At 42.7% G+C, this 13741-nt stretch overlaps 1 protein-coding gene and 1 pseudogene across 4 annotated transcripts in view; both read right to left on the reverse strand.

The window, feature by feature from the left end:
- CUNH2orf80 (chromosome unknown C2orf80 homolog) overlaps nucleotides 1-12967 on the reverse strand; it is a 24139-nt gene extending 11172 nt beyond the window's left edge. The window contains exons 1-5 of one of the 4 annotated variants that reach the window (XM_008846206.3): nucleotides 12841-12967; nucleotides 10875-10974; nucleotides 9745-9827; nucleotides 7229-7316; nucleotides 6772-6843 (exon numbers count right to left, since the gene is read on the reverse strand). In XM_008846206.3, coding sequence (XP_008844428.1) covers nucleotides 6772-6843; nucleotides 7229-7316; nucleotides 9745-9827; nucleotides 10875-10974; nucleotides 12841-12881 — 384 coding nt within the window. In that variant the 5' untranslated portion in view covers nucleotides 12882-12967. The remainder of the gene's footprint in view (nucleotides 1-6771; nucleotides 6844-7228; nucleotides 7317-9744; nucleotides 9828-10874; nucleotides 10975-12840) is intronic. The other 3 variants (XM_008846207.3, XM_008846209.2, XM_008846208.2) reach the window with 3 other exon arrangements.
- LOC103744447 lies at nucleotides 112-2353 on the reverse strand (annotated as a pseudogene).
- Nucleotides 12968-13741: the final 774 nt, after the last annotated feature.

Genomic DNA, 13741 nt, shown 5'->3' on the forward strand with positions numbered 1-13741 from the left:
AAGGAAAGGCTCAAGATGTGGCTCAGAGGTAGAGTGCTTTTCTAGCAGGTACAAGGAGGGACAAGGCCCTAGCTTCAATCCCAGCACCACAAAAAAATAAACAAAACCTACTACTGTGCAAAATTAAATGACATATTCTTTCTTCAGAAATATATTTCTTTTCTTTACAGGAAAACATCCATAATTATCTTGCATGTGAAAGCCATGTTGAAAAAACTGCTATTAGTTTCAGGAACAAGGGAACATCCTTTTGCCATACGTTCTCAGTTTCTTCACAAGGAATCCTTTCAATGAAGGCCCAGAGCCACCTGTTGAATCCGTACTTAGGCTGCTCCACCTAAGCACTGTGGGACTTCCTCATGTGACACTCTAGCTTCAAGATGTCCATTGTCCTCCACACACGCAGAACTGCGCCAGCTGCCCAGGACTGGAATTACTTAGGGACAGTAGCTCCTTCTTCCCTTCTTCTGTGGGCACTTCTCCATGCTGAAGCCAGTTGTTCTCTGAGTAATCCTGAAAAGGACTTTCAAATTCCTTTGGGTTATAGTTGGAAATTAGGATGGGAAGAAAGGGGTCGACGCCATCAAATCCTTCCTTTCCTAGAAGCTCATGCAGCAAATAGGCTGTTGGGGACTTAAAGAGAGCTGGTTTGGCTCAAAGTTAACATAACTGTACCTCCATGCCAATCGCTTTTCACCATCTTCCTCAGGTTGTGAGCAAGAGCTAGTTCCTCTGGGGAAGTCAGGCTTTTGTCTTCTCTTTTCATTGTGGTCCTTTCTCAGAGAGCACTGGCTCCGTTCACTGCAATCAGGAGGTAAAACACCCCCAAGGAACACTGCCTCTTCAGCTCCTTTGGCACAACCCCACAGCATCTGTGGCATTACCCACCAGTGTTGTGCCCTATTCCGCTTCTCCCGCCTTTCTCAGTGCTTTCGCTCTGATTCCAGACGTCTCTTGAACTTAGGAAGCTCTCATTTGTACTTCTGAAATTCTTCAGCCTCTCAAGGTTGGTCAAGGTGCTGCTTGTTGTATGTGGACTGTGGATGCTCCTGGCCATTTTTCACCCAAAGATGAGCAGCCAAAATATGCAGAATCATCCAGCCATGTTTTGCACAAAAATGAATAGGCAAAGAGTGAGGGTATTTCCTGTTCCCTTCTCCCCACAGAGAAGATAATGTACAGCTGGGTAAACAAAATTGGTGTTTTTTTTCAGGAAAATCGGAAGCTCTAGGGCTGGGTTCCTTGCCATCAGACAAGCCTGACCACAAGTCTTCACCTGCAGGCCCTGGGGAAATACCATCTTCAAATCCTGGAGGGGGATGCTGTGGTGTTGGCCCTCATGCTGATCTCCATGCTTGGCTGGGTCACTTCCAGTGGTGTGGGGAATAGCTCTGGGACATTCAGCTGGAACCTGGTGGTCCAGGTAAGCAACAATACTTTGGGATGCTTGGGTACTGACATGCAGAAAACATCCCGGGTCCAACTCATGGACCCTGATGAAAAGCCTTGGTATTCCTTTCAGCATTGTCCTTGGAGCAGGTTCTTACTTGGGTCCCCAGTCTGCAACTCAGGGTCTGGGAGGATGTCCCTTTTAGGGGGGCACCAGCCCTGCAGGCCTCATTCCCAACCTGACTGTGGTTCAGAGTCCCACTTGGTTCCCTCCTACACTGTCACATTCCCCCATGCAACTCAGTTTCTTCACCACGAGTCAACAACTAGTACACTTGACGCAGCCACTGGCATGCACCACTACCAGCTACTTCGAAGGTGCCCATCCTGCAACTGCAAAGAAAGCGCAGGTCCAAATGACATGTTCTTAAAGGTGCATATGTGGTAAAAAACTTGAGAAGTGAAAGAGTTGAGAATGATCATCTGGTTCCTGTTCTGTTTCACATACTGCGTGGACTTGTTTGCTTGCTGATTAGACTTTAAGCGTATATGGTATTAATTAGGACATAATTAATATTGATGACCTATCAAGCCATCCAGGTGGGCATCACTAATATTGAAGGTATGCCTTTTGATCCCTAATTATTCAGATCTCTCATTATCCAGCTTTTGTTGAAAATGTAGTTTGCTCTGTTTATCACAGAGCCACATTTTCATTCCTGGTCAAATTAGTTTGAGTAAAAATCCTCCAAGAAGAGACGGCACTTGCAGTTAGTGTGAGAGGGTAGAAAGCAGCTTGCAGCAGGGAGAATGGGTTGCTGGCAGAAGGGAGGAGGCCAGGGTGGACTTGGCAGTAACAGCACTCATGTGGAAGCCCAGCCCCCTCCCAGGCCAACATCACATACTTGACATGCATGGCCTCACTTAATCCTCATCACAGCCTGGTATGTTTGGGGAAGTGACATCAGGCCTATTTACATATAAAAAATAACGTATGGGAGGCCACACAGCTCGTAAGGGGTGGAGTTGGGCCCAGTCTGCTTTGTCCCGGAAATCATAACTTTGGGTGTTGGGTAGGATGAACTGGTTTGGATGGGATGAGCTTCAGGAAGATAGAGAGCAGGGCCCTGGGTTCTCTACACATCACCGTTGTCTCCTTCCTCCCTCTCATCATCCACTTTTGTTCTCTCAACTTCTTTTCTTTTTTCCATTTTTCTCCATCCATTTGGGTTGAAAAATGTTTTTGTTATTTGCTTTATTGGCTTAAAGGAGATTTTTGCTTCAGTTTAAATTGAATTGGATATTTTATATTTATCTGAAGACAGCTGTAAATAGCCCTTATTTTAAGTTATTTAACTGAACTTTTTCTTCTGGGTCCAGAGTCCTCAATAGAAAAACAAAAACCAAAGACAATCAAACAAAAAACCTCCTTATCAAAAAAATGGTCATCTATATCAATCAGTAGTTAGAACCTGTGACTGATAGCTGTACGTGCCTGTGCTGCCTTTCCGTCACCAGGGGTCAGCAGATAGCCCTGGAGAGAGTTATCAAGCTGACCAAGTTCCCAAACAACACCCTGACTTGCCAAGCGCAGGAAAGTCTTCCTGATTAGTAGGCAATGGGGTTTCAAGCTCTTACTTGGAGACAATTTCAGCTGTTGTTTAGAAGACATTTTATCCAAAGAAATCAAAGGTCATTCTGATATATAAAGTAACTAAAGAACCTTTGACAGCATCTACTGTTTTTAAGCCAGTCTGGCTTCTAATTAAGACCATTATTTTTTAAATTATGTTAAGCTCCAAAGGACTGTTTTAAAATGGTTTTACAGTTTAATGTTTGTGATTCCTGCTCTAAGAGGAAGAGAGGGCTGTGGGATGGAGTCAATTCACAACTGGAGGAGGAGGGCCTCAGCTGGCACTCAGCATGGAGCAGGGAGGAGGTAAGAACTTCTGCAGCTTGGAGGGGAGGAGCCTCAGACATTAGCACTGCTTCCTCAAATCATAATCATTTGGGGAATTAGTTACCCTGAACAGACAAAGTTCACATCATGCTAATAAACGTATACTTGATTAGCTATTCAATGCTTATTTGGAAAAATGAATCTCAGCCAGATGTGATTTTGTCCCTAGGACACATTTGTCAGTGAGGAAGACACTTAACAGTTGCAGATAGAGAGAAGTTATTTGCATCTAACAGGTAGAGGCCAGGAATACTGCTAAATACCTCACCTGCACATGGCAGATCCCAGCCTCAATTTTCTGACTCAAATGAAGAAATCTGACATAAAGCCAGGTATGGTGGTGAACACTTATGAACCCAGCACTTAGGATACTGAGACAGGAGGATCACCTTGAGTTTGGGACCCAGTCTAGGCTATACAATGAGGTCAAAGAAGCCAGTCTAGAATTTGCATCATAAGACCTGTCTCGGAAAAACAAAAGTAAATAAATAAATAAAACCTCGATGTAGAGGAACATAGAATAACTTAGATACCCAGTTCTGAGTTCTAGAACTTCCAATTAGAGCACTCATTTTGACGTTTCCCTGTACCAAACACCGGGGTTTCCCTGGACTAATTCACTTAATTCCCACAACAACCCCAGCTTCTTTCTTTGATTTTACAAATTAAACAGATTCTTATAGAAGTTAGAAACAATGCCCAGGATCATTGAGCTTGAAACTGGTGTAGCTACACTTGAAACCCAGGAAGCAAGATCAGACTCTTACAGTTTAGTATTAGGGAAACTATCTTTCACATAGGAATCAATAAATGATCCCAGTCCATGGCTTCAAGGCAACAGAGGCCTCTGGGGACAGCCATCCTCGGGGACCTTCTCAGAGCTAGTCACTTTACAGTCCACAAATGCATCCAGACTTCTCATTGTTAGTCACTGATCATGAGGATGGGCCTACATGCCACTGAGCAGAGGCTCTTCCCTGACTGAATGAGTGGGATGGACAGAGCAAGATCCGCTGGCTCACCTTTGAGGATCATGGCCTCTTGTTCTAACCTCATGGTGTAGAATGGACCCAGCCTAGCTACTAAACATTCACATTTGCAAACATTGACTGATGACCCCACCAGGACCAGGAGGTCACAGTGCTTTTCGCGTCCATGATAAAGCATAGGAACTGAGAATCAACCAGTCAACTAATGTGGCTGTTGCTTGCCCTAGGCAGCATCCTGGGACCCAGAAGACAAGGAAGAGAAAATATTAAGCCAAAAAGAGGGTACAGAGTTCAAGGTTTTCAGTGTATTTGGTAAGGAGGAGAAAACACAGGCTGATAGGAGAGAATACTTTAGGGAAAACAAACAGGATGGAACAGTGTGGTTTGTGTGGCTACAAAGGAACCCAGAGAACTGGCCATTCTTCAAAGCAAACAACTTCTCTGTTTCACAGGAACACCAGGCCTGGGATAGCTTAAATGATAATCAAGGCAAACTTCAATATAGGATATGAGAGCTATAAGAAAAATCATCTTGCCCAACTTGCTCACCACTGTGTTCACATACAGTTCTATATCATGAAAGGGAAAGAGTGATCCATGCACGAAGAATGAATGAGTAAGCAGGAGGGTGGTCAGAGAGAAGGCTGGGATTGCCTCAGGGATGGAGTGAACCTGAGTGCCAGAACTTGTCATTTATATATGGATGGAGATAATAGGGAAGCTGGTTTTAAAACTGTAAGACTTAGTAAACACTTGACTATGAAAGTGGACATGGTGGGCTCCTGAACTTGCATGATCTGTTGCTTACATGGTATGGTCTGCAGGTAAAAGAACAAGGTGGTGGGAGGAGGGGAGAACCAGGGGGTAGTGAACAGAAGGTCAAGGGTGAGCATGCTGACTCTCCTTCCTTCCCTCCTGTCCCAATTCTGGCTGCACAGGAAATTTCCAATGGCAAAGGGATTAGTTGTTCCCCTGTGAATTGCAGCAGGTATTTAAATACTTACTGAATATTCAACATTCATAAACTGTAAAAATGGAACTGGCCTGAAGAGTACTCAGAATACTTTTTCTTTTGTGTCATATATAATGTATATGACCTCACATAATCCAGACTTGGCTAAACTTCTTGTGCTGCCAAGGGTGACCTTGAAACCCTTATCCTCCTGCCTCTATCCCCTAAGTGCTGGGATTACGGGTATGTGCCACCACATCTGGCAACATAACACTTTTTAAAATAAAACAGTGGAATATGGAGGCCCAAAGCATGAAAAAGACCTGTCTTGGGCTCTGGGGTAGGAGAATCAGAGCTTTGTCATGGGCCATCCTGCTAATGATTTCTAAGTAGGCAGTGGAAAAGAGGCAGGTGGCAGCAGCTAGCTGGGCCCTTTATCCTGAAAATGAACCTATGGATCTGCTCCCAGTTCTAGATGGTAAAATATATCAAACAAATGGCAGAGTGTGGCTTATCAGATTCACATTACAGAAAGCAGTAGTAAGAAATTACACTTGGCAGAGACAGCAGAATCTGGACCCCTAGCCCCGTGCTCTGCTGCCCTACTTGGCCCTACATAAAACACACTGGTAATTACTGTGTCCTATTCTATTTTAGAAGGGCATTTTACAAGCATGTGTTACTCAGTCAAGATGTGAGTAGATCTTATTTTTTGGTTTGTGTGTGTGTGTGTGTGTGTGTTGCCTACATGTATGTAAGTGTACCCCATGTGTACAATGCCCATGGGGGCCAGAAGAGGGGATCAGATCCCCTGGAAGTGGAGTTACAGATGTCTGTCAGTTGTTGTGTAGGTGTTGGGAACTGAACCTAGGTCCTTTCCAAGAGCTTTGTCTATATCTGATTTTCACTTTATCAAAAAGAGCATTTACTTATTTGTGTGTGTGTGTGTGTGTGTGTGTGTGTGTGTGTGTGTGTGTGTGTGTGTGCGTATGTGTGTTTGGGAGGTATGGGCACTCCTGTGCCACAAATGTGCATGTGGAAGTCAGAGGACAATTTGCAGGAGTCAGTTCTCTCTTTCTACCATGTGGTTATAGGGACTGAACCAGGTAGTCAGGCTTGCCTACAAGCACCTTTACTTACTGTTATTTATAACTGATGCTTGAAAATACATCATTGTAAAATATATACACTAAATAATCTTAGTCAAGGGCTGGGAATGTAGCATAGTGATAGAGTGCATGCTTAGCATGTACAAGGCCCTGGGTTTAATCCCCAGCACCATACACACACACACACACACACACACACACACACACACACACACACAATGAACTAAGGACTGGGGATCTAGCTCAGTGGTAGAGTGCTTGCTTGTGTACACTGGCCTGAGTTCAAGCTCCAGCATGTGAAAATAAAAACATATCTGTATCTGTATATAGGTATATATCTCCCTGATATTAATAGCCCCATGCCACTCTTACCTTGGAAGAATCAGAATTGTCAGAAGAATAAACCCCATAAATTTTAAGGACTTCCTCAATTGGGATACTGTTCTGTGAAACAACAAAACAATGTATCGTCATATTGTGACTTTTATTATAAAACAAAGTTATTATGTCTTCAGTTGGTATAGTTCTGTGTGAGGTAGCTAGGAACTAAAAAGATAATTTCTAAATAAATAGATGTTTATCTATTAGTTTTATGGGCAATAATTGGCTATGCCTCTCTTTTTTTCTTTTTTCTTTTTGGTGTCTTCTAAAAATATTTTGCAATATAGCATAGAAGTAAAGATTTTTTTATTATCTCTTTAAAATAAAATATTTTACTATTAGTAAATCATAAACATTTAGAAGCATCATTGAAAAATATAAATATGCATTATGTTAAATGAGCACAGGAGATATGCAATCCATATATGTAAACTGTTTTTTTCCTTACCATTAAGACCCCAGCATAAGATGATAAGATCATTGCTTCTCGTTCTCTTCGGTTTAGATACATGGATCTGCCATGAAGTGGCATTTTCCTAAGGGGAAATATGGATGGAGAAGAGTGAGCTATGTATGTGTGGGTGGAAGGGTACATGTGTATGGAGACCCAAGGTCAACCTCAGGTGCTGTTCCCTAGGAGCCATCCACCTTATTTTTTGAGGCAGGGTCTCTCACAGGGACTTGGGCTCATCCACTGGCTGGCTAGTGAACCCCTGGGGTCCTCCTCTCTCTGCCTCCTCAGTGTTGGGATTACACATGCATGCCATCGAGCTGCCTGGCTTTTTACATAGGTGTTGCGATCAGCTCAGATCCTCTCTTTGCACAGCAAGCACTTCGCCAATGGAGCTGTCTCCCAATCCCTGTTCTTGTTCTTTTTGACACCTGCTAAGGTTGTGATACTAATCCATAAGTCATCTGCAACAGCTGGGTGCCATCCACACTTTTATAGGATTGATGTGACTGGTTCTCTGTCAGCAAAGTACACACTTAGAATTTTCAGTCTTCCGGTAACAGTGACGAATCTGTTATCTGTTTTCAGGGACTATCGTACAGGTGTAGACTGGCCACTGTGATGGGTAGCTATGGTTTTTCGAGCCAGGAACCTTTCCCTGTCTCACAATTTGTTTGGGGGCGGGCTGCCTACTATAAGCTTGCATACTTCCAGGGAAGCTTCCTTTCCAGGGAAGCTGAAAACACCCTTAGATTCCAAGAACGGGGATCCCTGGTGCATTCCACGTCCAGACATGTCAAGAACAGAGACACTGAGAGACACTCCATGTTTGCTTACCATTTGTTTAAATCCTTCCTGCTTTGGACTGACTGTTCTAATGAAGAGAGCTGAAATCATTAGTGTTCCCATACAAACACAAGAGGTAGATCCTTGTAGCAACAGATGAAGTGGAGTGAATTATATTTATTTATTTATTTATTTATTTATTTATTTATTTATTGTGTGGGTATGTATGTATGTTGGGGGGGTGCACGTGCCATGGCAAGTGTGGGGCCATCAGAAGACAACTTGCAAAAGTCGGTTCTCTTGTTCTACCATGTAAGTCCTGGTGATCAAACTCAGGTTGTCAAACTCATGGACAAACACCTTTGCCTGCTGAGCCATCTTTTCGACATGAGTTTTGAAGTAGTGTGCCCAACAGGCCAATTCACAAACTTTCCAGGTACAGAGGCGATCAAATCTGCCTCCTCCTGACTCTTCTCCCTTTCTCTTGTTCTAGCTCTCACTTCCCCTGACCCCCAGCTTTACTCTTTCCTTAAGTTTGTTAAAACTGGATTTTCTGCTTATTACAGTCCGTTCCTAACTACTACACTAAGCCAGGACCACATGCAGTCCACGGCCATGGAACAGGGAGGCTATCTGGACTTTGAAATGAGCTGTTCGATCTTGGCCTCATAGGTCCCTGCTTTGACCAATTGATTGAGTCTGCCCAGTCACTACACACAGCAGAAAACGCTGACAATCCTAGAAAGGAAATGACCCTCGACTCTGGTACGTATCTGCTTACATTCTTCAGCAACTGTGTGTGCTAGACACTGGAAACAATTACAGTGCTTACTGACAGAACTGACCATTTGGGAATAACAGGTTGCATACAATACAGCAGAGTCATGCTTCACAGGAGCATTCTATGCAAGAGATTTCTTTTTTTTTATCCTGACAGAAACCAATTAGTAGAAATGCAAAATATGTAAACACAGCTATGACTTCCTCAAGCTGCAGCTGTGGGCTGTCTTCAGGTTTCTGGCTGGAGAAGGAACTTTGGTCTTTCTTTTTCAAAATATTTTATTTATTATTTTATGTGTATGAGTGTATTGCCTGCGTGTATATAAATGCGCCCATGTTGTGCAATGCCCGAGGAGGCCAGAAGAGGGCGTTGGATCCCCTGAACTGGGGTTATGGATGGTTGCTAACCACTATGTGGGTGCTGGGAATTGAACCTGGGTCCTCTGGAAAAGCAGTCAGTGCTCTTAACTGTTGAGCCATCTCTCCAGACCCTGTGCTTTCTTTTTAGAGTGCCTCATAGGAAGATGCCAGATAGGGCTGGAACTTCCCCCATAATTAGAAACACATGTTAAAAAGAAAAACCTCAGGGGTTGAGGAGATGGCTCAGTAGGTAAAGCACTTGCCTTGTGTAAGCATGAGGATCTGAGTCTGGACCCCCAGCACCCATGAAAAGCTGGGCATGGTGGCAAAGGCTGCAGTCTTAGTGCTGGGGTGTACAGGAGGAGGCCTTGAGCTTGCTGGCCAGGAAGACTTGTTGAATCAGTGAGCTCCAGTTCAGTGAGAGAGAGCAAGAGAGAGGCCAACACTGACCTCTGGCCTCTATACACATGTGCTCACACTCCCCCCTCAACACATGCATACACATAGGAACATGCACATACACATATACCTCCCTCCACATGAAATAAATAAATAGAAAGAAAATCAGAATCAAAATTTCCACTTACATTTCCTCCCACTTGAGCCAAGTCAAATCTTGGGAGTGATCCAGCCATTGCCAAGCAACGCTGATGGCCAAGTCATAGTGGGCCTGAAAGCAGAGAGCAGTGGGTGAAGGGGATGGGCTGAGACCATGGGAAAGCACTCCCTGGACCCAGCGATGATGGCACTGCTAAGCCCGTCCTTCTCTATCATGTTTAAATTGGAAGGGATCTTATCTATGGTTAATAACCCAATGAGCAGCCAGAAATGCTTTAGATCTTCAAGCATTATATAATTATTCCCTCTAGGGACTGAACCAAACTGAAATGTCAACCTAAATAATAAATAAGGGGGTTGGGCTATGCGTACTTGTTGAAACCTCATCTGGAGTTTGATGCTGGGAGCAGCTACTCTGGCATCACCTGCATAGTCACTAGAAATATAAGTTCCCAGCCCCGCCTGTGACCTCCGGAATCAAAACAGCTCTGTAATAATACCTCATTAAAGTTTGAGAGGCACAGCTCTATCTATATAACTTCCCTGTGTAATGTGTGCTTAACAACAGACTTAGCTCCAGGGAGCCCTGGCTTTACTCTGATGGGGGACGAAACAGATCCTTTTCTTCCTTCTTGGTACAAGGAGAGCACATGGGCAGGAGGGAAAACGGAGTGTACTGCTTTCTTTTGGACTAAATAGTTCTGTGATTTCTTTTCTAATTTCTCTGATACAAGCTAGCAGAAATTAACACGAGCCTGAGTTTTAATATGAATAACACAAAGGATTTTAGGATTATGCATTGCCTTTTCCTCCACTAAAGCAAATGATAAATGATTATAATTAAAAACTGCATAATTGATAATTTTGTCAGTTTTTAACATCATGAATGTAACATTTTACCTTGCAGTCATTTGTTTCTTAATTTTTCTCCCCTACTTCACTTTCTCATTCTCTTTTTGTTTTCTGTGTAGTGGGTAGAGATGATCAATACAGACAACCTTAGGATAAGGAAAAAGGTAAGGAAGAGCACTGTGTGTGTGTGTGTGTGTGTGTGTGTGTGTGTGTGTGTGGTGTGGTGTGAATACTAGTCTGGCTTACATGTAAATTTGGTCTTTGCTCTGTCCCCTTCTTACATACAGAACACAAATGAGAGTCGCACCAGCACAGCTTTCTTTACCATATCATCTAGAAAGGTGAGTTGCCTTCTTCCTTTTGGGTCAAATTCATTTTCCCGAAGTCTGATGCCGATATAATCTGCCCTTAAAAGCAAGAGAGCAGCATTGAACCATTGTGGGAGACACAGGGCTCCATCTGTAGAAAGAGGCTTTCTTTCCAACTCTCCCTCCAAAACCAAAATACAATGTCAGTCACTGATGGTCTGGTAGTTGAGTTAATATTCAGTTTTGGTTTGCACAGCAATCCTGCAGTGCTGCAGATTTTAAATGCCTAACCATGATGAATTTAGATCACATTTGTCTTGAAACTGAACTCATTATTTGGATCATATACAGGAAAGCAGGAAAGATACCAAATACCCACACAGAATAGATTTTCTGCAAGACTAAGGCTATAAGAACTACTGTTTAAAATATAAAGATTTCCTTGCTGCCCGTGATAAATCCAGATATGAAAAATACTATAGAGATACGTTCTTTTACCTCATGTCCTTTTCTCCTTAGAGTGCAGCTACTTATAGTTGTTATGCCTGAAAATGTGTTAGCAATTCCATTTTAGTCTATCCTTATCAGAACTTTTAATAAGGGGAGTTGGGTTAAGCACTCTGGAAGGAGACTGGGAAGTTGTGCCATCCAGGGAATTCCAGAGACTCTGGACTCTCCAAGGTTGATCTTGGCAAATCTGGTAAGGCCAGTTCTGCCTCTCTGTTTCCCACACTAGGACACTCTGGGCTAGTTACTGTGTAGAAGATGAGTTTGGTTTTGGTTTCTAAAAATTTCTTTTTAAGTTATTAAGATTTTCTAGATTGATAACAATTCTTGAAATTTTTGCTGTGATATTCCATGATAAGTTAAGGTAGTCTAAATGAATTCTTTAGATATAAATCTATTCTGTTAGTTTTGAAATTCCATTTCTTTGGATGACATATATGGAGGAGTTGGGTATTCTTAATTACAGTTTGTTCTTAGTTATTATCTTGGCCTCCAAACATGTGTGCCTTTAAACATGTATGAACTCATACATGGTTTGATCCAGACTTTCTTAAGGACTTAGTAAAGGATGATAGTCACCTTCATAGGCAGACAAAAGACATTTGATGGGGGTCTGTGATAAGGTCTTTGATAAAAAAAAGGAGTTATTGTTTTGCCAATAATATTAAATTTCATATGAAATAGAATGCAGGCTCTTTCTCCCATTTTATATGGTCTATGAATTTTCATCAACATTTGTTAAGTACCAGATTGAAGAAAGCTGTATAGGAGGAGGAAGATTCATGGGAAATTTGATGCTTTCTTTATTAGTTAAAAAAGTTCAGATGCCAGCTGGGCATGGTGGCACAGGTCTTTCTAAATTTTTTAATAGAATTTTTTGTGACTTTCATACAGTAAAATTTGGTGGCACACATCTTTAATCTCAGCACTCAGAAGGCAGAGGCAGGTGGATCTCCTTGAGTTCAAGACCAGCCTGATCTACAGAGTGAGTTGCAGGCTAGCCAGGGCTACATAGTAAAACCCTACAACGACAACAATAAAAATGTCAGATATCAAGAAGGGGGAGATCAATTATTTGGTTGATAAAGTTGGTAATAAAAGAGGCAGAAGCTGTGATTTAAATGCTGGGTCCTTCCTAGGAATTTCTCTATCTTTTACCTGTAAGGGCAGCCCCTTTCTATGATGCATCCCATCTCCACAGGCTGCCAGTGCTGTAGAGGTGCTTTGCACATGCATGCTGCTGCAGAAGCATCCTCTCAAGAGATTCTGCATCCTTCTCTGCACCACATGTAAGCCCTCCCTGGCAGGAGACAGAGGCCAGAGCATCTTTCAGCTTTCTCCTGTACTTCAGGAAAAGATCCTTCCTAGGCTTTTGCCCACCTGCCAACATCCAGACCGTCCATGACAACCTGCCAGATACAAATGTCGTAAATAAAAATCGTTCTCAGCAGTACTCACAGCAGCCTTTTCACCTCCTTCTTTATGAGCCTTCTTTCCATGACGGTAGACTTATGTAACTGAGCAGGTATTGGCAGCCTGCACTGCACCAGAGATCCTTTAGGAAGACCCAACCTCTGCAAGCCTAGAAAGTACAGCAGCAAATCAGCAAGAATTTGAATTAGGGATGATGTTGCTACAAATACCAGTCATGGAGTCTGAGGCTGTGGAAGGGATCCAAGACTGCACAGAATTCAGGCCGCTTACCCCGGAGGTTACAAGTGAGAAAGTGATCTGGAAATTAGTGCACTGTGCTTTGTGTCTATCTGACAGCTTTTATTTAAGTTTTCCTTTTAAAAAATTGATAGTGTGTGTGTGTGTGTGTGTAGGTCAGAGGACAACTCCTAGGAATCATTTCTTTCCTACCACTATATGGGATTCGGGAACTGAACTCAGGTATGATATGTATATGTGCTTTTATCTGCTGAGCCATTCGCCTGGCCCTCTTTCAAGTTTTTCTCACACTTACCATAAACTCATTTTTACTATAATCTAGCATGTGAAACAGAAATGATTCATGTAATATTTGACAAGGCTATTTGGGCAGAACGACCCAAACACAATAGACTCATGATATGAATATGTTGGGGTTTCCTGTGTATAGTTGACATAGTGACTTCTGGTGTGTTCACCCTGGATTGATGGTTCATGATGGGATTCACTGTGACCTCTGATAGCTTGGAGGTCTTTGACAGTCCATATGATAGTGACAAATGTGTCTTCAGTGTTCACCCTGAACCCTGACTTTGGACCAGAAATTGAAGAACAGGTAAGGGGCTCAAAAGAGGTCTGAAGTCACAAAAATGAAGTTTATGAAAAAGTCATCACTACTGAATGGGGGCATTCATCATGAGTTATGAAA

Source organism: Nannospalax galili, unplaced genomic scaffold (genome assembly GCF_000622305.1).
Source record: "Nannospalax galili isolate Female #2095 unplaced genomic scaffold, S.galili_v1.0 scaffold281, whole genome shotgun sequence".
NCBI lineage: Eukaryota > Metazoa > Chordata > Mammalia > Rodentia > Spalacidae > Nannospalax > Nannospalax galili.